This window comes from Chrysochloris asiatica, unplaced genomic scaffold (assembly GCF_000296735.1).
Source record: "Chrysochloris asiatica unplaced genomic scaffold, ChrAsi1.0 scaffold00077, whole genome shotgun sequence".
NCBI lineage: Eukaryota > Metazoa > Chordata > Mammalia > Afrosoricida > Chrysochloridae > Chrysochloris > Chrysochloris asiatica.
In genome coordinates this window covers 14,371,719-14,397,654 of record NW_006408595.1, presented here as the reverse complement: position 1 = coordinate 14,397,654, position 25,936 = coordinate 14,371,719, and the positions used below count along the sequence as shown (strand labels likewise).

The window sequence follows — 25,936 nt, the reverse complement described above, 5'->3', positions numbered from 1 at the left end:
GTTCTGCCCCCACCCCAGCCTTCCAGCCATGCTAGACTCAGGGGCTGAGCTGTAGGCTGGTGTCTGGTGTCTGGGCAGACTGTGTGAGAAGATTCTGCAGGAGACGCACTGGTAGTCTAGAATGGCCTTTTGGATGCAGATGGAGAAAGAGAACTGATCTTTTAGGACTTCCTGTCCAGCTCTAAGCTTGGAGGAAAGGACCAACAGGGTAGATTGTCAAGGTTGTTCTAACCCTCTGTTAAAAATAAACCTGGACTTTGCATCTACCCCGGGGTGTTGAGCAGCCTGGGCTCAGATGCCTTTGGCACCTACAACCTCTGCTTTCCTTGCTTATGTTTGTCTGTATTCTGCACCCCAGCCCCTCCCTTGGCCTGAGGACAGAGCCTATACCCTGCCAAGCCGCAGGCCTGAGGGGTCTGCAGAGGGGGTGATCAGATGCAGGCACCCCAGAGATCCTCCTGGCTAGATCATTGCTTATTTTGGTTGGGGGAGGGGGGGAGTAGAGGGAAGGCAGGTGCAGGGATAGGAAAGAACATTCTCTGGTGTTAGAAAAAAGGCAGAGTTGAAGTCTTCACCTTGGAGTTCAACTTCAATGCCCAAAGCCTTCCGTTTGGCCTGGACCTAGACTTCCCCTAGTGGGTCACAGCCCCTCAACTCTCTACCCTGGCTTCCCCAGCCAACACAGACAGCCCTGGAAAGAATTTCCAGCCTGTGGTTCTTGCTCGCCCCCACAGGAGCAAGCAGGCCTGGGCACGCCCATTGTCTAGTCCAGGCCCTGGCCCCACCCCAACTTCTGTGTTTATCCTGAAGGAAGTAGGGGCTGAGGTCTGGAAGCTTTATGAGGTTTCTCACATATTCACTTGTCGGGGTCTTCTCTGTGGAAAGCTCCAAGGTTGACACAAACAAGGTGCCTGCCCCCAGAAGCTCAGGGCCAATGCTCATCAGGGAACCAGCAGGAAGAGCTTGGCCTTTTATTGTGTTGGGAGTCAGTTGGGCTCTACCACAGCAGTTCTGGTCATCCTGAGTTTGGAAATTTGAAAAAAGAATAAAATAAAATAACAGAAGGAAGACATTCTGCTGACTTAGAATAGGAAGAACTGAGGTTCAGAAAAATAAAAAGATCAGGATTAGAGTCAGGAAGCCAGCTGGAGGCTGAACTAGGACTAGAATTCAGCTTTTGCCCCTTCCTAGATCCCTGTAGGCCCCTACAATTAAGATCAGCACCAGGTCTTGGGCGCATCAGGATGCCCCTGTCCCAGAACACTACATGTGGCTGGCAACCTAGAATTGGATGCCCACCTCTGGTCCCAATTCAACTTTGTGCCTCAGCCACACCAACGCCAGCCTCAGTGCTAGTCTTTTGATGTGCCTGACCCCATAGAATCCCATGCCCCCTGCCCTGGCTACAGAGCCAGTGAAGGCCACTGCTCATGCCAGGATAACAGAGTTAGGGACAGGGTGGTGGAGCTTGGTTCTCAAAGCTTGGACCCAATTCACATTGGGAACCAGTACCAAGCAGGTTCTTTCCCCCTCTTGAAGGTCCACCCTCTTGAAGGCCCACCAGGAAGAAATGTAGGCCTGTCTTAGGTTAGCTCTGGCCAAACATCAACCAACAGCTTAGGAGACCTTGTACGTTTTGACCTGGAGTTTCCCTGCTCAGAATCCTAAAAGAACTGTTTATTTATCACCTGAGCTTGCTTGTATCTCCAAGGCCTGGCCTTCTTGGGACAACTGAGTTTCAACATTTCTCCAGAGGACAGCTCCCAGTTGATTCCAACCCATAGCTCTTCTGCGGGACAGAATAGAACTGCCCCATAGGGTTCACAGAAGCACTCTGCCATGTCTTTTTCTCTCGGAGCAGCTGGTGAGTTTGAACCACTAGGAGCTGAAAACTCAGACTCCCTTCTGGCCAGGGCTGGGAACGGGGCCTTCTATAGAAGAGATAGAGGGAGGAAAAGGGGGTAGAGATGGAAGCTGTTTATTGACTACCTTCTGTGTATCAGATACTATGTCAAATCTACTGCTGTCAAGTGAATGGTAACTCATAGTGACCCTAAAAGACAACTACCCCATAGTGTTCCCAAGGCTATAAATCTTTATAGAAGCAGACTGTCACATCTTTCTTCCACAGAAGAGCTGATGGAGTTCAACCATCGACCTTTTGGTTAGCAACCAAGAGCTTTAACTGTTACAACAGTTTTAGATTCGTGGTCGAAGAAACCAAGGCCACTCCGAGAGGTGAAGCAGAGTTTCAGATTTTATTAAGCCGCTGACTCAGAGGAGCTAATTTCTCCAGATTCTGAGCATGGAATGGAAGGCAACATGTGCCTAGTAGGGTCAGAGTCCCAGGAGGGGCCAGACTGCATACCTGTTTGAGGGCAGTGGGAAAATCTGAGGGACTGGTCCCATTTGGTGACCTGATTAGCATTTTAGCTTGCCTCCTGGGCGGGAGAGAGCAGTGAATGATTTTTACCTTTTCCTGTTCATAGCCACTATGCTATCAGGGCACCTAAGATACTGTGCTAGGCACATGCATTTTCTTGTTTCATTTTTCACAACAAACCCTAAATATGCAAATTATCACTCCTTTGCTTTAGTAGTGGAAGAAACTGGTACTCAGAGGGACTAAAATATCACCTCTCTAAGCTAATAAAAGGAGCTCTGGTAGCGTAGTGGTTACGAATCGGGCTGCAAACCGCAAGGGCAGAAGTTTGAAACTACCAGCTGTTCCGCAGGAGAAAGAGGAGGCTTTCTGTCCCGTAAAGATTTACGGCCTCAGAAACCCTGTACAGGGTCGCTATGAGTCAGAACTGACTCCACGGCACATAACAACAACAACAAGTTAATAAAAGGGGTCCTATAGGATAAACCCTGGACTGCTAACCACAAAGTCAGTAGTTCTAGAACACCAAATGCTCCTTTGGAAACCGTATACAGGATCACTATGAGTTGGAAATGACTGACGGCACTTACCAACAACAAGAAGCTAATAATGGGATCAGTGGTAGTTCAGTGGTTCAATTCTCTCCTTCCATGTAGGAGACCCCAGTTCAGTTTCTGGATGATGCATCTCATGTTCAGCCATCACCTGGCTATCAGTGGAGCGCTGTGTGTTGCTATGATACACAAGATGTTTCAGGGAAGCTTCCGAACTAAGATGGGCTAAGAAGAAAAGTCTGGTGATCTACTTCTAAAAATCAACTAATGAGAATTGTGCAGATCATATGGTCCAGTCCTATTGTGCTTGGGGTCTCCGTGAGTCTGGGTCAACTGGATTGTAGTTAACAACAACAAGCTAATAAAATGAGGGTGTCTGCATTTTCTGCTAGGTCTTTTTGCTTCTAAAAGCCACACTGATTTTTTCCAAGTACTCAGAGCAACCTTCATTATCATTCCCAGGCACTTTCTGGGGCCCTAAGGGATAGACTGAAGAGGGCTATGTTCCAAATGAAGGGCCCTTTTCTCTCTCTTCAAGCCCTACTTGGCTTTATGTGCTGGAAGCCCAAGAAATGTTATGGTTCAGTTTATTAGATTTAGGAACCTGTTGAGAAAGAATATGAAGCAGGCTGGTCCCTTGATTGGGCTTAGAGAAAGATGGAAAGCTAGGACACAGCATAGCAAGGAGGAAGATGATTTGTATGCAGTATGCAGGAATTTCAGTGCTAAAACTGGGACAGCCAATGACAAACAAAGATGCTTTAGTCAATGTAAATGAAGTCCCAGGAAGCTGAGGATGAACAAGGAACTATAGTATTGACCATGGGGTTGAAAGAACAACAGCTGCAGCAGAAGAAAAGTAAAGATACTAACTAGTTAGGTGTAATCAATATAAGCCAGCCTTTGGTTAAATTCTTCAGAAGTTGTAGGTAGCATGTTGTTGTTGTTTGTTAATGTTTTTAAGTGCTTTCAAGTTAGTTCTGACTCATAGTTACCCTGCATGGGGTTTACTAGGAGTAACTGGTAGATTTGAACCACCCACCTTTCAGTTAACAGTCCAGTGCTTATGTTACAGCACCACACCAAGTTGGTAGCATGAATCCAGATCAATACGGTGTGTGCCTTAGAAACTGTGGACAACTCAATTTTGCCCTTTCTCGAGTGTAAATATATCTGTGTCTTAAATAAAATGAAAATTTCAACAACAAAAAAAGAAATGTTATGGTTCAACCCTTGCTTCTGCCTGTCCTATACCTGTGCTGCATTTTGTCCAGTGTTTTTCTATAGATGTATGTCTTCTCTCCCCAGTGTTGGTGCAGCACCTGGAGCATAGTAGGTGCTCAATAAATATGTGTTGAATGAATGAATATTAGCTCCCTATTAAGCTCCTCTGTATCTCTTTATCTCCTACTGGTCAGTGCATCAGCAAGATTCTCTCAAACCTGATGTTGATTGTGCCGTTCATTTGACAAAGTCGTCTGTCATTTTCCCTCCTTAGGTCTCCTTAGGTTACTATTGGCATCTTGAAATGCTTAAAACACCTTTTTTTTTTTAAGTTTTTATTGTAAATTGAGTGATAAGTTTACATGGGGAACATCAGTTTTACACTCATTGTTTCATTGCAATGAAAACAATCGCCTCTGTGCATCATCATTCAACGGTATTTTCTTCTATTCCCTCTGGGGTTTTTTGGTTGTTTTTATTTTGGGGGGGGGTGTACACAAAAACACTCAAGAATATATAAATATATAATAATTTAAACAACCAAAGGACACATTCCGCAAGCCTGCCCCCTGGCTGCCAGCACACAGCCTTTCTCTTGAAACATCTTTTCATATTTTCAGTTCTTGACTCTCCAAACCCATTCTAGCCTTCATGGAGCAAGGAGTATGCCTTACATGGGAACCACTTGCCAAAGCCATTTCACACTCAATAAGGAATTTAGAAGGAAGTCAGAAAAACTATTGAGCAGCAATAGAAATTCTCCAGAGACTGACTGTCCCAGAGCATGCATACTTTATTTCCTGGGGAGCTCATCAAATGCCTTTTGGAGCCCATTTACTTTTATTTGAGTTCATTGGCTTTTAAGTTTAAAACGTGTCCTTTTTCTTGTTAGTACTGGCATTTTTCTGTCCAATCATTAAGAACATGATTTAAAACATTTCCTCTGAAATTAGCAACCCTTTTATATGACTGATTTATTTCCTAAATCACAATAGCACCTACAGATGTGAGAGATGGATGGCTTATTTCATCCCCAGACAGTACTGCATTGCCGGAGGCCCCCAGGAGGCCCTGTTTGAGATGAGCAGATGTCAGCACTGTGTCCTCTGGTCCCCAGACAGAGGATTGTGGTTGCTATTTGATGCAAGTGATTAGAAAGAACAATGTTATAAGGTTAAACTTGAACCTTCTTAATTTAATTTTTATAAAGTAAATCATTTATTTTGCATAGTCATTTGATTTTTCACACTGTTCACAACTAACTAGAACCCTCCATGGCTGAGAGAACCAGAGATTCTGAGATCCGAAGCAGCATGATCTATTAGAGTTAGGGACTATTTACTGTTGTTGCTGTGGTGAGATGCTGTCCAGTCAAGTCCCACTCAGTGTGACCCTGTGTAGGGTTTCTGAGGCTGTACATCTTTGCAGGAGCAGAAAGCTGGTGGGCTCAAAACACCAACCTGGTCCGCAGTCCAGTGCCTATCCTGCAGAACCACCACATCCCAGAGGTAGCATAGCTCAGTGCGGATGACTGTAGATGACAGAACCAGACTGCTCAGGGCTGAAAACCAACCCTCTCCACCACTTGTTATAGGGATTAAATATGTGTGGATTCATATATAAAAAGGTCAGTTTGAACCTCAAGGTCAGGAACCCTATACAGGGTCACTATAAGTCGGAACTTACTCTACGGCACATAACAACAACAATATATTAAAAAACATTTAGAATAGGGCCTAGTACATAAAAACTCTTGGTTTTCCTTTATTATTAACATTATAAAAAACAATTATATACAGCTTGATCACTAGGATTTCCAGATTCCAACAGATTAGAAATCATTCTTAAGTGAGTGTCTGAGTTATCTAGTGATGCTGTAATAGAAATGCCACACGGGAGTGACTTTGACGAATAGAAATATATTCTTCCACACTTTAGGAGGCTGCAAGTGTGGATTCAAGGTGGCAGGTCCAGGGAAAGGTTTGCTCTCTTTGATGGCTCTGGAAGAAGGTCCTTGTCTTTTTAGCTTTTGCTTCCGGGTTCCTTTTGATCTCCATGTGTCTTGGCATCTATCTTACTATCTCTCTTCTGCTTGCTTGTTTCAATCTCTTTTATATTTCAAAAGAGATTGACTTAAAATACACCCTACGCTAATCCTGCCTCATTAGTTGAACAAAGCCAATCTATCCCCAAATGGATTATAACCACAAGCATGTTGTCGCTAAGTGCCGTCGAGTCGGTTTTGACTCATAGCGACCCTGCATGGAGTTTCCAGGGAATGGTTGGTGAGCTTGAACCGCCAACCTTAATGGTTCAAACTGACGTATCCTACAATGCCACACCAGGACTCCCAGCATAGGGGTTAGGCTTTACAGCCCATAGAGGTTAGGATTTTCTTGTGGGGGTGGGCATAATTCAATCGGTAATGGAGAGAGAAAGGCACACTTCTAGAGGTGGGTACCACTAAGAAGAGGGAGAGATTGAAAGTTATGAGAAGTAGCACAGGAACTCAAAACCATGGCATACTGAGCCATCTAGTACGAGACAGACAGCCCCAAACACGTGTGAGGTCACGACTATGTTCCTGCAAATTCCCGTAATTGTGCTGAACGATACATATGAATCATCAAGAAAAGGTTTTTATGATGTTACAACTGTTGCCTATGACAAATAGTCTATCTTAAAAATATTTCAATCAAAATTCTTTTTTTTTTTTTTTCATGTTTCATGTTTACCTCATTTTTTGTGGTATCGGTTTATCTATGGGAAGTCTTTGAGGCATTGGCTGAGGATACTGTCTTTTCACCTAGAAAGTAAGCTCCTTGAGAGAAGGGATCTTGTCTGTTTTGTTCACGATGCATCTTTAGAACAGTAAGCAGCCATAAATATTTGTTGAGTAAATAATCAATTGATTCTCCTTAACTGTATACCCTGGTAGACATTTCCCATACTCAGAGCTGCTCAGGGAAGCGCTGCTGCCTTGGGGAGCACAGAGCATCCTTTTCCTTAGCAGGAGCAAGCCCAGGTGGGACAATTACTTTCTAGAGATGGAATAGATGGAGTCAAACACTAGATGGGTTGCTGCGTTAGGTATCTTCTAAAGCCCCTCCTAACTGTGGGACTCAGTGATTCATTCCTTGACCAGAGTGGCCCTCTCTTTCTCAAACTCCTCAGTTCATACCTGCTGAGGGTCTTTGCTGTTCTTGCACCCTCTTCTTTTTTTTTTTTTTTTGCCCCAAAAGAATCAAAATTCTTAAAAGAGGCGAGGAGCCTGGGTGGTTTGTGAAGCTGAGATGTTTGTGACTGGCTGTTAATCTAAAAGTTGGTGGTTGAAACCCACTCCAGCAGCTCTGTGGCAGAAAGGCCTGAAGATCTGCTTCCCTAAAAGATTACAGCCAAGAAAACTGTTTGGGGCAGTCCTAGTCTGTAACACTTGGGGTAGCCATTAGTTAAGGGACAACTCAGTGGCAGCTAACAGCAGCGATAAAGCTTTGTTCAGTTCTCCGATGGACTAGTTCACAGTGTGAGCCATCCCAACATTGTAGGGCACGTGCTACATTCGTGCACTTCTCAGTTTCCTTTCTGAGCCCAGGACAGTGATTTGTGCAAAGCAGGTACAATGAATCTATCAGACTACTGAGCAAACAGCAAGACCAGGAAGCCCCACTGGGCTAGCCTCTGTGAAAGAAACAAGGGAATTGTTAGATATGGCTCCTGCCCAAGTTCAAGTCTAGGCTCTTGCTATTGGCATATACTAGAACAATCATAAATCTTACAGAGCTGACAACAGTTGACTGTTAACATGTATGGGAAAGACTGTGCATCAGGAATAAGAAATGAGACATCTGTGCAGATCAGGGAGATCAAGAAAGGCTTAACCGTAAAAGAGGGCTATGTGCTAGACACCAGAGAAGGGTTAGCTATTGGAGAGTAAAGATCCAACCCAACAGGCATGCTGCAAGAGGCGGGGAGGAAACGTGATGGCAAGAGTGAGCAGGTCATGTTCACAGCATCTCAGCAATTCCAACTTGAAAAGAGCAGAAGTGGTATCCAGAGGTGCCTAGAAATGGGGCTGGAAGGTTAGGGAGAAGCCACGTTAAGGCAACTGTTGGCTTTGGTTTGGGCATGGTAGTGGTAGAGAAGTGGAGAAGGTTCTGGATGAGAGCATGGCACTGTAGATTCACAGTGGGGTGTATCAAAGGCTGGTGAGGCTAAGAAACATGCCTGTGGACGCCCATGGTGTGGTGTGATTGGCAAAGCCAACCTTCCCCAGCTCTGGTGAGCAGGCGACTTAATCATGGATTCCCCATGCAGGGGCCTGGCACACTATCTTTCCTACTCCTTCCTCTCCCACCCTGCTTGACTTTTAGGGTCTGAGCAGACACCCTCTGTGGAGGAGGGTTGGCAGCCCTTTGGGTAGGTGAGTCAATAATTGGGTGTGGTCTCCTTCCAGCCCTCCTCTTTGTTTGGTTTACCTCAGCTGTGCACGGAACACTTCATCTTTTGCCCCAGGCTGCCCTTTTCCAATGAGACTGTGGCTCTGGTCACCTGCTCCCAGCCCCCATAGAGTCTCCCTTTCCCCCCTCTTTTATCCTCTCCCCACCTGATGGCATCCAATGGACCTGTCTCACAGCCCAGAACCCACCCACTCCAAGGTTCTGGTTCCTTTCCCTACTCTTGTGAAATTCCCAGTTCTGTGGGCAGATGCCCTGGCAATGGCAGCACAGAGCAAGTACCTACAGGCTGAAAGCCCCAGTGCCCACTCCTGCCGTCAGCACTCTGCAAGCCCTGGCCAGGAGGTCTGTTTGCTTGGCTGCTGTGCCAGGCATCCCTGCTCCCAACTCCACCCTCTCAGGCAGCTGCCCAGCACAGTGAGGCATCACCACCCCAGAAGACCATACACCAGCCTGAGGGTCATGTAGGGTCTCCCTCTAGTTGGACACCCTAGCTAGCATCTGAAGACCTTCTCAGATTAGGCCTGTGAGGAATCAGACTGGGGACTTCAAAAGGTCATGAAAACATCCTTTGACAGAAATTTCAAAGGGGCTGTTTTCCAGGGACCCAAACAGGCAAAGTCTCTCTGAGATGGTCAGGACGTTTCACGTGTGGGGGTTGCCATGTAGAGTGGTTCTCTTGGCACCCACCACTGTGAATTTCCTTATAGTTCCCCTTTGCTTCTGACCTGATATCTTGCTCAGGACCATGAACTATGGGGGGCGGGGGGGTGGGGTGGGGAGGAGAAGAGAAGAGAACTAATGTTTTATGAGCATCGGCTCTGTGCCAGGAATGCATTCAGTTCTCACAAGAGTCTCCCCATTGTGGTAGATGTTATTGCCCATTTAAACAAACCAACCAATTCCAACTCACAGTGACTGTGTACCCATACCCCCTCCCCAATTTACAGAGGAAGGGACAAGAAAAAGAGCACAGAGATCAAAGAGTTTAAACTTCTTATTTTACAAGTGAGAGAACAAAGGTCCAGAGATCTTAAACAATTTGCCCAACTTGGTCTTGAGAACCCAGATCCTCAGCTGCATAGATCAGACCACCCTGCTTCAAATGCTTGTTTTCTTCCTTTCTCTTGGATCTGCCTGTTCATGTAATTTGTCTCATTTTGCTTCTACTCAGTAGAGAGGAGAACTCAGGGCCCATGAACCTCTGTGGTAAGAAGACCTGGGCTAGATCCCCCAGTATGAGGTGCCACTCCTCCGGTATCTTGCTCCTTTAAGCAATTTGAAGGTGTTTTCTTGGAGAAGCTACAGGTTCACCGTCCATCTCCCCTCTGGCCCCACAGTCATCTTGACGGATGAGGAAGTGCAGCGGAAGCGGGAGATGATCCTAAAACGGAAGGAGGAGGAGGCCTTGAAGGACAGTCTACGGCCCAAGCTGTCTGAGGAACAACAGCGCATCATCGCCATCCTGCTGGACGCACACCATAAGACCTATGACCCCACCTATGCCGACTTCAGCCAGTTCCGGGTATGTCCGCCTGCTCACCAGAAGGATGAGTGATTTTAGGAAGAGCCGCTGGGTGTGACCATAGCATGGAGAGTGAGGATGGTGGGAGGGGAGGGGCGACTCCCGGGCCCGGAACCAGAGGAAGGGTGAGGCTGACAGGAGTCCCTTTGACACAGAGGGGACCTTTCCCTCGCAGTGCCTCCCCCTCCCCAAGCCACTCCTGCCAGAGTGGGAAGGACCAAAGCAGAAAGGAGACCCTAAAATGTGAGTTCTTACACCCCGTCTTTCTCTTCCAGCCTCCTGTTCATGGGAATGAGGATGGAGTGAGCCATCTCTCAAGTTCCTCCTCACTGAGCTCACCCAGCTTCTCCGGGGACTCCACCTCCACAGATCACTACTCAACCTCTCTTGGTAAGAAGGACTATACTCACCTAGCAAAGTGAGAAACCCAGGGCTTCCCGGTCCTCCTGCCCTTCAGCTGCCAGATGGAAGGAGAACAGGCCTCTTAATACCATAGGGGTGTCTCAGAACCCCTCTTTTACAGATAAGGGCTAACTTGCCCAAGCTTCCTAACATACTGGAAAGAGGCTGAGCCTAAGTCCAAGCTCCTTTCTCAAAGCCAGACTGCTTCTGTTCATGACTCTCTCCCCAGGGCTGACCTGGTTCCTTTAGTGTTTTGAGCCTGTGCTCTTTAGAAGGTGAAGTTTAGTGTGGAAAGGAGAATGTATGGGGTCCATTGCAGCCCACTCTCCACCCAAGCCCTGGGGACCTAATGGTTCTGGAGGACATGCCATCTCCAGCTCACCAATAATATTCTGCAAGGCATCATGCTCGTCTTCTTATGGTCCTTTTCTGCCTGCTTCTTCATCTCTCCTGCCTCTTTGTCCCCCTGCCCAGATCATGTCTCCTCCTATGTCACCCCAAGCCTTTTGCCCTCTGCTGGATGTTCTGCCTCCTATTCCCTGGATGACCAGCATGCTCAGATATGATACCTCCAGACTCGGCATGCAGTTCCAAGATAGATGGGAGGGGTTCATGTTGCCAACTGGACAAGGACAGCAGTAGGAGCTAGACACTGTGTCTGCCCACTAAGGAGTTTCCAGAGAGAGATGGTCAGGGGCTGATTAGCACTGGCCACTGCATGGATTGACTGATGATCTGAGTCCCTCCCCTTAGAGGGATCCTGTCCACGTATAAATGTTCTCTAGCCACCTTTCTCAGACTCGACGGCACTTAACAACAACAACAAGCCACCTTTCTGCTCTGCTCACTTGACGATACGTTCATTTCATCAGTGAGGGCCAATCTGAAGAGTTATACATGTGGTCTCTACCTTGAATTTTACAAATAGTTTCCTATTGTCTAGGAGTTATGATGCTGTATCATAGGTTAGAAGGAGCTCTGGTAGCACAATGATTAAGTGCCCAGCTGCTAACTGAAGGATTAGAGATTCAAAACCACCAGTAGCTTCACCAGGAGAAAAGATCTGATGAGCTGCTCCCATAAAGATTTCAGCCTAGGAAACCCTATGAGGCAGTTCTATTCCATTCTATCGGGTTGTTCTAAGACAGAATCAACTCAATGGCATGCAACAACGTAAGTTCATTGATTGTATATACTCTGTAGAACATATACAGCGAAACCTATGAGAACCAGAAGTCGATTAGCACTGCCTTGGTTTTCTAGGCCTTACAAGTTTCCCACCGTTGACAGGATGCAGTCTTTCCACTTTTCAACCACTGCCTATCAGAGAAAACTACAATTTGAATTTTCCTTCTCTGACAGGTTTCTACCTTACACCTTACACAAAGTTTGCAGCTTTCACGGGTTTTTACTGCACTTATTTAAAAATCCAGATAAGTTTTTAGTTTTAATTTAAAAATTATTATACAAAAGCAATGCATGTTCATTGCAGACATTTAGAAGATAAAAACTATATAAATATATAATGCAAATATATGAGGAGACTTCAGAAAGTTTGTGGGAAAATGGGATTAAGAGATAATGGAATTTTTCCATGAACTTTTTAAAGCCCCCTCACATATATGTGTATGTGTATACTCGTATATACATAGATTCATGTAATCTTCAATCTACTGTAGTCAAACTGAAAGACAATCATTGTTAACACTCGGTGTATCTCTTTCCCATATTTTTCTTGAACACATATATATATTCAGAAATGGAATTGTGCTTGCTACAGTCTGGTAGCTTAGTTCCATTTAGTATACACCCAGAATAGCATTTGTAATGACTGTACTGTATGTGCTGGGTATTAGAGGAACAGTAACATCTAACTTTTCTATCATTGGGTATCTAGACTGTTTCATGAGTATGCTAGTGTCTACAAATTTGAATCTATCATGATTTTTTTACTTATGCTGCAATTATAAATGTGGGAATTCAAAGAGAACAAATTATTGTAGGCTTTTGATGTATATCGTCAAATAACTTTCTAGATAGCAGGCAAAATTTACACCTTTGTGAACACTCCATGACTGCAAAGGGCTGCCTGCTTCCCTGCATCTTTATAAATATTGGCATCAACACTTAAGTTGATTTATTTCTAGTTTTAGGAACCCTGGTGGCGTAGTGATTAAGCATCTGCCTGCTAATCAAAGCAGTTAGACCCCAGCAGCCAAGAGAAAGATGTAGCAGTCTGCTTCCCAAGTATCTCCAGCTCTTTGATTTCATTGCCCCAACTCTGTTAAAAGAAGAGACAAAAGGAGACTGAAGGGTGACCCTCTGGAGAGAAGGAGTCACAGGAAGCAGAAGAATGGCTAGCTGGAGTATCCTTAAATAGCTCCTTCTCTTACCTCATTTCTCCCCAGACCTGATGGACCCCCCCAGTTTCTCTGATGTGGACCTAAGCAGAGAAGACTCTGATGATCCTTCTGTGACTCTAGACCTGTCCCAGCTCTCCATGCTGCCCCACCTGGCTGACCTGGTCAGTTACAGTATCCAGAAGGTCATCGGCTTTGCCAAGATGATACCAGGATTCAGGTAAGAGGCATCTGTGGCATCAGAGAAACAGTCAGAATCCTGGACTGAGATAGAAGGCAGCTTGGAAGTCATCTATCTGCTTCTCCTCAAACCACAGACCACCTAAATCACAATCTCTAGGGTTGGACCCAAACCCAAGCTAAAGTTCCTGTTGTCAAGTCAATTCTGACTCATGGCGACTTTATAGACTAGATCAGAACTGCCCCCATAGAGTTGCCAGGACTGCAATCTTTATGGGAGCAGACAGCTGTACCTTTCTTTCTGGGAGCAGCTCCTAACACCAACCTTTTGATTATAAGCTGAGTGCTTAGCCACTGTGCTACCAGGGTTCCTTCAGGTGGGTGGGTATTTTAGGAAGTGTACCAGGTGCTTCCAATGCAGCCAGCCCACCCTCAGTATTTTCTGGTTGACCAAACAAAAGCCAAGGGGGTGTTCAGAGGGTTTTCTGGTGTTACAGCCAAAGTGGCAGAATCAGGTCTTGAACTCCTAGTTCATGCTGTGTCCACTCTAGCAGACTTGAGTCTAATCCTTTACTATCCTTTTAGATTAAACCTTCATTAACCCCACCCTCCAATACCCACTATTGAGACATATTGAATTGGGAAAATCTGCTGCAAAAGACCTCTTTAAGGTGGTTAATAATAATAATAACCCACACAAAGGTATCACTTTGAGGACTAAGGTGCATCCAACTCAAGCCATGGTATTTTCAATTGTCTCTTATTCATGCAAAAGTTGGCCAGTGAAGGAAGACCAAGGAAAAATGGGTGCATTTGTATTATGGTGTTAGCAAGGAATAGTGAATAGATCATAAACAAATCAGTCTTGAAAGAAGTACAGCCAGAATGTTCCTTAGAAGAGAGAACTGTTACAACATTTAATAGACTCCTCTGAACCCAGGTGAAGACCTGGTTGGCCAGCAGTGTGGCAAGACCTGGGGACTCTTCAGCCCAGAGTCAGTGACAAAGCCACAGAGGACTAGAGTGGAAAGTGAAGCGTCCAGCTGATAAGAAGAGAGGGCATATGCACAAGAACACCCACACTTGCAGATAATACCCACTTGACCTGGCTTCAATGACTGGATAATCAGAGTTCAACTAGAAGAAGAAAGAAGAGGAAAAAAAGAGTAATCTGATACAATTTGATGAACTTGACCTACACCTATGGATGCAGTAGCTCAAAAGAGGGAACAAATCTTTACAGTGAGGATCATTCCCATCCTCATGATACACAGAGTAGACAGGGATGGGCAACTTGGACATTGGCTACCCAAAATGGGGGCGGGGGGCAGCTACAAAGGCAAGAAGTGACTGGCTTACAAGGTTTCAAGAGGGAACCTAGATCCAGAGGGCCTGGAGGAAGGTAGAATCTCCACTAAGTAGTATTCAATCTGTCTAGGTGGGGCTGATGAAAGGAAATGCGGATAGGTCTCTTTTGGTACAATAGTGAATAATTGTTATCAGGACTGATTGTGAGGGTTGGCAATGTAAAGGTAGACATTTTGTAGCAAAAGGACGGGCGTGATTGACTTTGCAGTCTAGGAGTGGAAGTCCCTGGGACCATCAAGGGAGAAGAGCGGAGAGCAGGACCCTACCCAGAGAAGCAGTGAGGCCTGAGATGGAGGCAGAGATGATGACATGGAGAGATGGAGCAGCTGGGGATTTTAGACCCAGAGAGGGAGAGGGGCTTTGTGCTGGGGCAGGCTTGCAGGGTATACCCTTTGGTTGGTTGATGATGCATGGAGGGGATTGTAACCATGACAGTGATTCTTCCATGTAAACTATCACATAATTCACAATAAAACATTAAAAAAAAAAAGATAATAGACTTTTCCATGAAAAAAAAAGAGAGAATGGTGAGACTGTGTCTCACGTTCTTTGGACATGTTGCCAGGAGGGACTAGCCTCTGGAGAAGGACATCATGCTTGCTAAAGTGGAGGGTCCGTGAAAAAGAGGAAGACCCTAAACAATATGGGTTGACAAAGGGGCTACAACAATGGTAGTTTGTGGAAATGGAACAGGAGTGGGCAACTTCGTTCTGCTATACCTGGGGTCACTATGAATTGGAACCAACTCGACAGCACCTAACAACAATTCCAACAATCCAATATTGAGACCAGAATGAAGTGATAGAGAGGAGAAAGGGTTGAGCACATAAGCTTGTGAATAATATGAGAATTCTCGAAGAGACAGGTTTACTGGCATATATAGACAAGGCAAAAGTTCATTTCCCAACCATACTTAGACTTTTTTTTTTTTTTTGCCAAAATAGATAGGTGTTAAAAGTTCTACTGACATGGAGATCCTCTGTTATGAATTCATTTACAAGTCCAGTCTGTGGTATAGTTAATAACAAATGCTTTATTGTTTCCATAATGATGTGCATAGTATCAATTACTGTCTAAATCCATTTTCAGCTAAAGCAAAACAACAAACTCTTGACTATGGAGTCCATGGTGGCCCTGTACATTCCAGAGTAGAACCGAGCTCCACACGGCTGTCTTGGTTGCAGTCTTTATGTCTTTATGGAGGCAGCTTCCAGGTCTTTCTTCCACAGAGCCACCAGATAGCTTCGAAACACCAACCTTTTAGGTTAGCAGTTTATGGCAAACTGGTTGCATCACCCAGAGACCTTAATTTCCAACTGTCATTCTTAAATGCCGTCAAGTTGGTTCCAACCCATCGTGACCCTGTATAGGGTTTCCAAGGAGTGTCTGCTGAGCTTGAACTGCCGACCTTATGATTCAAACCAACCTTGCAGTTCAGCGCATTAACCCACAGAGCTACAACAGGAGTCCAGTTAGATGATGGCAATTCACAGAGCTAAACCTGTCACTTCTCAGTTCGTTTCTATCCTGCTTCAGTTGTTTCTCTGTTACAGGTTGTTGTTGTTGTTAAGTGCCGTCGAGTCGGTTCCGACTCATAGCAACCCTGTACAGGGTTTCCAAGGCTGTAAATCTTTACGGGAGCAGAAAGCCCCATCTTTACAGGTAGTCCCCGATTTTATGATGGGGTTCTGTTCCAACAACTCTGTTGGAAGTCGGTTCTGACATAAATGCCTTATTTCAAATGAAGAACTGATGCTTCTTATGGTATGAAATGCTGACTTAAAACACACTGTAGGCCTTGTCTACAATGAATTTAGCATTAGTGCCTTAATATTGAAGTTAGGAGTCATAATGGGTATTGAGCACATGTGCAGTTTGAATGCCATGCCATTTGAATTGAACTTTGTCCAACCTCCTATCCATGATGCCTCTCGATACTTAACTCATTGGAGACCAGGCCATAGCCTGCTGTAAGGCAGTGTTTTAAACTATAAATCCTATAAATCATTATATTGAGCATTTGCAAGTGAATATCTGAGAATGATAGTATCAACAAATTAACATAGTGCAAAGTGTATGTAGTACATATTCCTAACAGTAAGAGGTACAAAAAAAAAAGGCAGTTGTAAATGTGCTTCATAGTTAAGTCCAATACATAGTAAATGGACACTACCTGTATTGTGTTCCTCAGACCAACCCAAATACCAGGAACTGGCCAATGCTCTTCCTCTGAAATTAAGGTGACAACTGTGCAGAAAAGAAAAACATCAAACGACGCTAAGACATTGTCACTGAGTTGCACATTTTGATCGCAGAAAAAGGAGGGGTGCTTTCTGGTAGTGAGACAGGAACAGGAACCGAGAGTCTGAGGCCAGCATTGTGCTCAGCCTGGGATTTACCCTTCAGAGCCTTTCTCTGGAACTGACAACATATTCTGCTCAGCACAGGTTCCATCAACCTCCCCCACTTTTTAGACTACTGTTTGCAAACTCCATGTACTCCAGAAGCTTGCTTTGGGTAGAGGTGCTGATGTTTATACTGTAGTAACCAGTTTGTAGTTTAATTCTGAAGGCAGTTCTCATCTACTCAGGGTTCTGCCTTCCCTGAGCTAGTTATTGTTGTTGTTGTTGTTGTTGTTGGGTGACATCCTGAACTAGTGGTGAGTTGAAAAAGATGATCCCAAGGCCCTTTCTGATGCTAAGGTTTGGTGAGCCCATGTAGTGGCTAGGATTGAGTATATGAGAAGACTGTTCTAGAAAGAAAGTTACTCACTTAACCAAATTACTCCAATGCTGCCCTCTCTACTAAGAAACCCAAGACCCCACTTTTCTTTCATGCCCTTGGCCCCTATCCCTTAAACCAATTCATGGGAACCTTGTGCATGTTAGAGTATTTGTTGGATTTACATCACCAGACCTGAGTAGTCTTAAACCCCAGTCTTTCAGTTAGCATCCAAGCACTCAACTCTTTGTGCCACTCTGGGATGCCCCTGGTGGACCTCCCCTCAAATGCACTGACTCAAGTAGTACTTGATATTGTTGTTAAGTACTGTTGAGTTGGTTCTGACCCATAGAGACCCTGTATAGGGTTTCCAAGAAGCGGCTGGTGAGCTTGAACTGCCAACCTTGCAGTTCAAACCGACTTTGCAATCCAGCGCATTAACCCACAGTGCCACACCAGGACTCCTACACTCCCTCAATTTCTCTCCCCATGGCTGAGCTGAAGTCTCTCCTCTCCCTTTCCTCCCAAGCCTCCTTTTCCCAGAGTTCTCCAGTGGAACCTTGCAGTGTGGCCATAGAGTTACCTAGACACAGTTACTGGAGATGTCTAGCTATTGATGCTAGGTCAGTAAAATTCATCATGCATAGTCTTGGGTTGGCTTCTCTCTCTTCAGCATGATTTGAGAAGTCCAGAGTGGAGTGTTTTCCCATAGAAATGGGGCAAGGGCATCACCTCACTCTCAGTGATGCTGAGCCTGGCTTGAGGCCCCAGCCACAAGCTCCAGTGGGCACAGGCAGGGCCAGGCCAATAGCTCCCTGGTTCTACAGGTTTCCATGCTCAGGGGTTCTGTTTTTACAAGAAATGGAAGAACAATGGCTAAGTCCCTACTGGCTTTGATCTTGCTGCCTGGAGGCAGGGGGGCGGAGGGTGTGGGGAAGGCAGGATGAGACTTTTGTGTGGGTGAGTTGTGGGGGGGAGTAGGATGGGACTCAGATGCAGGCAAGGGACCAAAGCAGGGTGGGATCTCCTGGACTGTGGTGTGGCCCTGCTCCCTCCCTCTGTCTCTCTTTCCTCCGCCTCTCAGCTTGTGCCCCACAAACCTCCTTCCTTATCCACCAGCAAAAGAACTGCATGGAGAAGGTGGTGTCAGCAGTGGCAGCTTAATGACCAGGAGTAGCCTTGGATCCAAGAACCAAGGACCCCCAGACTTCACTTGCAAGGGTGGTGGATGAAGAACCAGGGCAAATGAGCTGCAGCCCAACTGTGTTGGCAGAATTCCTGCAACATCACTGCTACTTCTATTCCCTGAGCCAGTGGTCTGGGGATGGCAACGCTTCCCTCAGCCTCTGCCCAGTTCTCCTCCTCCATCCATTCATCTACCCAGCAAACAACTTTCTTACATTCATCTATCCAACAAACAGCTTTCTTACATTCATCTATCCAACAAACAACTTTCTTACATAAACTGGTCAGAGTACAAGTGGACTAGACTAGTACGCAGTGTCTCACCTCCAGGGATTCAGTGTCTGATGGAAGATGCAGACATGTAAACAAACTATTGCTGGGAAGAGATAAGAGTGCCACCAGAGACCTGCTGGAGGTACCGTGGGAACACTACAACAGAGGAGCTTGGGGAGCACTGCAGGTGCTCAGAAGTGGCCCCAGGTGTGAAGGCTAAACAGGTTATAAATGTCCCCAGGTCCAAGGAATAGGCAGGGAGCTGGAGTTGGTATCTGTTGTAGTAGGAGCCAGGTCTCATCAGTGTCCCCACCTCTACCTGCTGCCCACCACCATCCTCAGTTCTGGCTGTGAACTGCACTGAGAAAGTCCCTGTTTTCCTTGGCTGTAGTGGGTAATGTGGGGTCATTTTAGTTTGCTTTATTAGAGATAATAAGTAGTGATCCCACTGAAATTTCTTCTGGGGAAAGCACCAATGGGGTATGCGTTTGCTTCTGGTCATCTATTTTGCGTGAGCAATATAAGATGTTCTGCACAGAACTGTTTAGAGTAGCAAAAGTTTAAAACAAGCAAAATGCTCCCCACCCCCCAAAAAAGGCAAATGGGAGGCACTAAACAAATTATAGTATATCGACATGATATTATGAAGAAACATTATGTAATGCCCTAAGACCTGGGCCAAAAAATGTTTGGTCATGTTGCAAGTGGGATGAAAAATTAGTACAAGCGTATTGATGTAAAGAAAAAAGATCTTTGCAAAGAAAAATGTTGTTGTTAGGTGCCGTCAGGTAGATTCAGACTCATAGAAATCCTATGCATAACCAAGTGAAGGGCCTCCTGGTTCTGCACCAGCCTCACAATTGTTGCAGCCACCGTGACAGGCCGTCTCATTGGAAAGCTTCCTCATTTTCGCTAGTTCTCCACTTTACCAACTATGCAAATACCCCAGAATGTTGACTGTGGTTGCGAGCAACTTGTATTTGCTTGGATATTACATGTTTAAGGCAGAAAAAAAGGTTCAGTTGTAATTTATAACATAACATAGAGTCCTGGTGTGAACTGCAAGGTCAGCAATTCAAGCTTACCATCTGCTCCTCAGAAACCCTATACAGGGGCGTTATGAGTCAGAACTGACACGACAGCACTTAACAACAACAACTAATATATATATATATATATATATAATACTATATATATATATATATATAGTATTTTCCAAAAATTTAACAATTAACATGTTTTATGTGTATAATGAGTTTAAATCAAAACATGAGTTATGATGGTTTTTATTTGTTTTTAATGTCTATTGAGCTTTTAGGGGAAAGTGACAAGGATGGTGAGCTGTCTAGACATGTTGACCAAAAAAGCCCAATCCTACTGCTCTTGAGTTTATTCTGCTCCTAGCTACCCCATAGGGCAGAGTAGAAATGCTCCGTAGGCTTTTCAAAGCTGGAAATCAGTATGGAACAGACTGCCACGACTTTGCCCCATAGAATGCCTGGTGGATCAAATCACCAACTTTCAGTTCACAACTGAGTGTTTTAGACACTCTGCCCTCAGTGCTCCCTCCCATGCTGTTGTTGGTAAATGCCATCAAGTCACTTCCAACTCATAGCAACCCTGTATAGGTTTTCTGAGGAGCAGCTGGTGAGTTTGAACCATCTACCTAGTGTTTAGCAGTCCAGTGCTTATCCTACAGTGCCACACCAGGGGTCCACGTTACTGGGACTTACTATTTAGTGGTAGATTTATTGCCTTCCAGTTCAAACCCACCAAGATGCTCCTCAGAAACCTTACGCAGGGTTGCTCTGAGTCAGAACCGACTTGATGACGCTTAACAACAATAACAACATACTGGAGAGCTGGGTTCAGTTACTGGCCAGTGCTCCTCACGCACAGCCACAGCTGTCTGTTGGTGCTTCTATGATGCTGAATAGGTTTCAGTGGAGTTTTCAAACTCAGACAGACCAGGAAGAAAGGTCTGGTGATCTACTTTCAAATAATCACCTAATAAAAATGTGTAGCTGATCATGGCGCTGCCACAGCACCAGGGAGCATGGAGTCTCCAGGAGGCGGGGACTGACTTGACACCAGCTGACAACAGCAACATCCTGTAAAGCAGCTAGAGGAGGGCCGGGTAGCTTTTTCAGATGGTTAGACAGATGTCCATGATTAATGGGAAAGTCTGCTTTTATGTTCATACATGCAGTGAATGGAATGTATCATCTATTGTATGAATTGTAGCTCCATAGAAAGAGGAAGCTTTTAACCTCAGGAACGAACAACCTCATGGTTGCACTGAAAAGCCGTGAGCGTCCTAACACTTAAAGAATTCCAGAGGCTGCAGAAGAAGGAATTGGATCATGTCGTCTCCTTCCAACTCTAGTATTTTGTGAGGTTTCTTTTTTCAGGGCAGATCCTTTGTTGGCCATCTTGATCAAGCAAGTCTTCATTCCCTATCGCCTGCCACCTGTTGATATAGAACTCTCATAAGTTAACATCCACTTTCCACCATTTTTACATGACTAAGTGCAGCCACAGAGAGGATGACAGTCTGTCTAGGGAGACCCAGAAAGAAATGGAAGGAGATCAGGAGGGAAAAACAGAAGCAGCTTGATCTGTGGACTTTGCTTTCTCCTCGCCTGTGTTCAGACAAGCCCAGTTCATGACTCACAATAATGGAACTAGTCATTGGCCTCATGACTCCATCAACACATCTTTATTGATATTCTCTTTGTGCTCAAAGCTCAGTGATGAGTTTGTGGGCAGTGCTAAGGTAATTAAGTAGTGGTGATGACCCTTGATGTGGGCAGTAGTGGCTCAGCAGTAGAAACCTTGCCTTTCATGCAGAAGATCATGGGTTCAGTTCCTGGCCAAAGCACTCATCTGTCAGTGAAAGCTAGTGTGTTGCTGTGATGCTGAGTTTCCAGACCAAGATGAATCAGGAAGTAAGGCTTGGCAATCAACCAACAAAATACCTATGGATAACAACGGTTCAATCTGCAACCGATCTTGGAGATGGTGTAGGACCAGGTAGCCTCTTGTAAACTGGATATGCATGGTGTCACCATGAGTCAAGGGCTGACATGATGGCAGCTAACAGCAACAATGACCCTCAGAGAGCTTGCAGCTAAGAGTCAGGGGCAAGCATAAAAAAAACACAGCTAAAGAAGAAAAGGCAAAAGAAAAGCACAGTGGATCACAGTAGAATGACTCTAATTCTGCTGAGGGAAGCTGGGAGTGGGACTCCAGTGGAGACTACACTGGGTGGGGGCACAGGAAGGAGAGCTAGAGTATTATGGGAAGGGTGTCTGGGCTGGCGCTCTCCCACGCACAGGCACGTTTGTGTGAGAATACGCTGCATCTGAACTTGAAGCAGCCCAATGGTGCTGGGATGGAGAGTTGGGGAATTTCAGTGAGAAAGACAGTTTGTAGTGGAGTTATGGAGTACAGACTTGATCCTGGGGTGATGGAGTGCCAATGAGGATTTCCCAACAGGAATGGCATTGCCCTCTGGCAGCAGTAAGAAAGTAATGAGAGACCTGGGAGAACCGAGTTCCAGATTCCAGTCAAAAGGTTCCCAGACAACTTGGACATTGGCTACCCAAAATGGGGGGGCTACAAAGGCAAGAAGTGACTGGCTTACAAGCTTTCAAGAGGGAAGCTAGATTCAGAGGGTATGGAGGAAGGTAGAATCTCCACTGAGTAGTATCCAATCTGTCTAGGCAGGGCTGATGAAATGAAATCCGAATGGATCTCTTGTGGTACAATAGTGAATAATTGTTATCAGGACTGCTTGTGAGGGTTGGAATTGTAAAGGTAGACTTTTTTAGCAAGGAAGGGAGTGATTAACTTTTCAGCGTAAGAGCAGAGGTCCCTGGGACCATCAAAGGAGAAGAGCGGAGAGTGGGGCCCTACCCAGAGAAGCAGTGATGCCAGAGATGGAGGCAGAGACGATGACGTAGAGAGATGGAGTAGCTGGGGACTTTAGACACAGAGAGGGAGAGGGGCTGTGTGTTGATGACCTGGGGGGCATGCTTGTAGTATATATCCTTTGGACGGTTGATGATGCATGGAGGGGATTGTAACCATAGCAATGAAATGATATACTATAGGATGAACGTAAAACTAATGTTCTCCCATGTAAACTATCACACAATTCACAATAAAATATTTTAAAAAGAGAGAGAGATTCCCAGACTGCTACCAGGTCAGTTCTGATGAGAGTGGAAAGGAAGTCAGAGGCTCAAGGAATGTCCTGGAGACAGAGTTGAGCTAGCAGCGACCAGAGCAAGACGAGAAAGAAAGCGCTTTGCAAGAGCAGGGGTCATTGAAGATGACTCGGGCCATGCTATTTGCAGACCATCAAAATTGTGACATAATACCAGGGACTTCCTTAGCTTCTATCTTCTTTTCCCTACCTCTAACTGTTTAGGCCTCTGAGACCATGAAAAGTCACTGGGGTTTCCTTGCCTCCATTGTTGGGCTATTTCACATCTCACTTTGATGCATGACTATAGTCTTGACTTGTTCCCCTTCCTTTCCAATGGAGGACCCAGGGCACCTATTGGTCACCTGAAATGTAAATTCCTGCCAAAACACTAAACTGACTTGCATGACTTGAGGATTTTGAAGAGTAACCTTCCCAGTCCTCCTTGGCAGAGACCTCACCTCTGAGGACCAGATCGTGCTTCTGAAGTCGAGCGCCATTGAGGTCATCATGTTGCGCTCCAATCAGTCCTTCACCATGGACGACATGTCCTGGACCTGCGGCAGCCAGGACTACAAGTACCATGTTAACGATGTAGTCAAAGGTACATCTTGTCTCTGCTCCCCCCAAGTGTTCACACGCTGGCTCCACCGCTCCTGGGCTCATAGGCCTCCATCAGGCACATGGGAGGGAGAGCAGGGAGTGTTGATCCTGGTCAGGGTTGGGGGTGGAATGGGGCAGGCTAGGTGGCTCTTCTGTGCTGCCTACAGCACCTGACCACTCTCTCTCATAGCTGGACATAGCCTGGAGTTGATTGAGCCCCTCATCAAGTTCCAGTTGGGACTCAAGAAGTTGAACTTGCACGAGGAGGAACATGTCTTGCTCATGGCCATCTGCATTGTCTCCCCAGGTATGTTGCTTTGCTCTGAGGAACTTGGGGGCCTGGGGAGTAGGGTATGGGAAGAATGCAGCACTGCTGAGGGCCAGCAGGGCACTCTAGAAGGAGAAGTGAGTAAAAGGAGAGGCAGACCAGGAAAAGGCCTATTGGACTGAGTTTGCACAGCCCCTGTGGCATGTGCATGGTGCAGGGACCCTCACTGCATAGTATTTGCGCTGAATCCCACCTGTCAGGCCACCGACAGTCCGGGGTTTCCAGTACTTAATCTTTGCTGTTGTGTGAATTGGCTAGAACTCGCCTGACATTTGAGTTTCCCTTGGAGGGCCAGGTTACAAAGTCCTAGTGGTACTTGGTCGACGATGCTGACTGATTCTGAAGGCAGAGTCCTGTGACCCTTGACCTCTTTGCCTGTTTGGCATAGGAAGAGAGAGAGAGAAAGCAAAGCTCCAGAGGGCATTATATTAGTGGTGAGGTCCAAAGTTGACAGTCATACCTCAGACTGGACTGTGGTCAGGGTGGAGGACAAGTGAGTGGCCTCTGCATGGGGATGCCAACCTGTGGTCACATCAGGGCTCCCCATGAAGTTTAGGAGGAGATATTCACAAATAATTACTAGTTATAACAAATAATTCCTAATGTAATGAGATTTCTAAAAGTAATGAAGTGCATGGTACCATCGCAGGGTAGACTAGAGAAAATGCAGCCTGGGGCCTGGAGTGAGGGTGGTCAGGAATGGCCCACTGTGGGGAAGGCCTTGTAAGATGCTCCCTGGAGCACAATGATTAAGTATTCAGTTGCTAATCCAAAGAATGGAGGTTCAAATGCATCCAACAGCACTGCTGGAGGAAGACCTGGGGACCTGCTCCCATAAAGATTCCAGCCTTAGAAACCCTTTGGGGCCATTCCACTCTAACATGGGGTCTTCGCTATGAGTGCAAATCAACTCCTAATAACTATCTTGAAGGGTCCTGAAGAATCAGGCAAAGTTCAGAGAGCTGAGTTCTAGGCAAAGCATGATGCCTGGCAGCCTGAGAGCATGTGCAGAAGGGAGGTGCTGCCGGACGACTGGGCATAATAATAGGAGAGCGGCCAGGCAGAGGTGGGACCAGGACCACTGCATTCAGGAGTGGGACGTCACTGAGCGGCTTTGGGCAGGGCAGTGGTCTCATAAGTAAGCAGCAGTACATCGTGGCCGCTGAGGTTGGGTATCTGGGGACAGGGGGACAGGAGTGAAGGTGCAGAGAGTGGGCAGCGAGTCCCCAAGTCAGCTCCTCTGAGCCTCCTACTCTGTTCCCCCAGACCGCCCGGGGGTGCAGGATGCTGCGCTCATTGAGGCCATCCAGGACCGCCTGTCCAACACGCTGCAGACCTACATCCGCTGCCGCCACCCGCCTCCTGGAAGCCACCTCCTCTACGCCAAGATGATCCAGAAGCTGGCCGATCTGCGCAGCCTCAATGAGGAGCACTCCAAGCAGTACCGCTGCCTCTCCCTGCAGCCGGAGTGCAGCATGAAGCTCACACCTCTCCTGCTTGAGGTGTTTGGCAATGAGATCTCCTGACTAGGGTAGCCTGCAGAGGCGCAGGGTGGGGCCGCCCCTCAAGGGCTGTGTGCCAAGGGCTACCTGCTCAGCAGCCCTTCCTGCCCCTCCTAGAGTTCAGCCCCTCTTCCCTTACCCCCTTTCCCTGCCCAGCTCACACTCTCTCCTGCCCAACTTCAACACCAGGCCCCCTTTCCTGCAGGCCCTAGGCTACCCCTCATCCCCACAGACCTCAGTTATAAGGAGTTGCTGTCTATTTGCAAAAAAAAAAAAAAAACTCAAGTGGGGGCAGAGGGCAGAGGTCGAAAGTCAGGGCCCTGCCTGGGGATGCCCCCACCACTCTGGAAGTGGCTGCTGGCTGGTGTCAAGGGAGCAGACAGGCAGGAGAAATACACCCATTCCTCAGGGACCCAAATACCTGTACCTCCCCCACTCCAGGCCCACCTGTCCAGAGCCTGGTGGGGACCTCGTGTCCCCTGCCACACCCACCCCACTCCACCCTCTCCTGCTGTCAGGCTGTGCTGTTCTGTCCCTGAGCAATGGGCTGAAATGAGGCCTTTTTCCTCTGGGCGGGACAAGGACACTGACTGCCAAGGATGATCCAAAACAAGGTGTCTGAGGTCACACCTGCCCCTCTCCCACCTCAGCTCCCAAAGAGTAC

At 46.4% G+C, this 25,936-nt stretch overlaps 1 protein-coding gene across 1 annotated transcript in view; it reads left to right on the top strand.

Moving 5' to 3' along the window:
- VDR (vitamin D (1,25- dihydroxyvitamin D3) receptor) overlaps positions 1-25,296 on the top strand; it is a 43,421-nt gene extending 18,125 nt beyond the window's left edge. Inside the window, exons 4-9 of the mRNA XM_006865335.1 lie at positions 9,956-10,140; positions 10,416-10,530; positions 12,951-13,122; positions 23,292-23,443; positions 23,633-23,749; positions 25,037-25,296. Of these exons, the coding sequence (XP_006865397.1) occupies positions 9,956-10,140; positions 10,416-10,530; positions 12,951-13,122; positions 23,292-23,443; positions 23,633-23,749; positions 25,037-25,296 (1,001 nt within the window). The remainder of the gene's footprint in view (positions 1-9,955; positions 10,141-10,415; positions 10,531-12,950; positions 13,123-23,291; positions 23,444-23,632; positions 23,750-25,036) is intronic.
- The last annotated feature ends 640 nt before the right edge of the window (positions 25,297-25,936 follow it).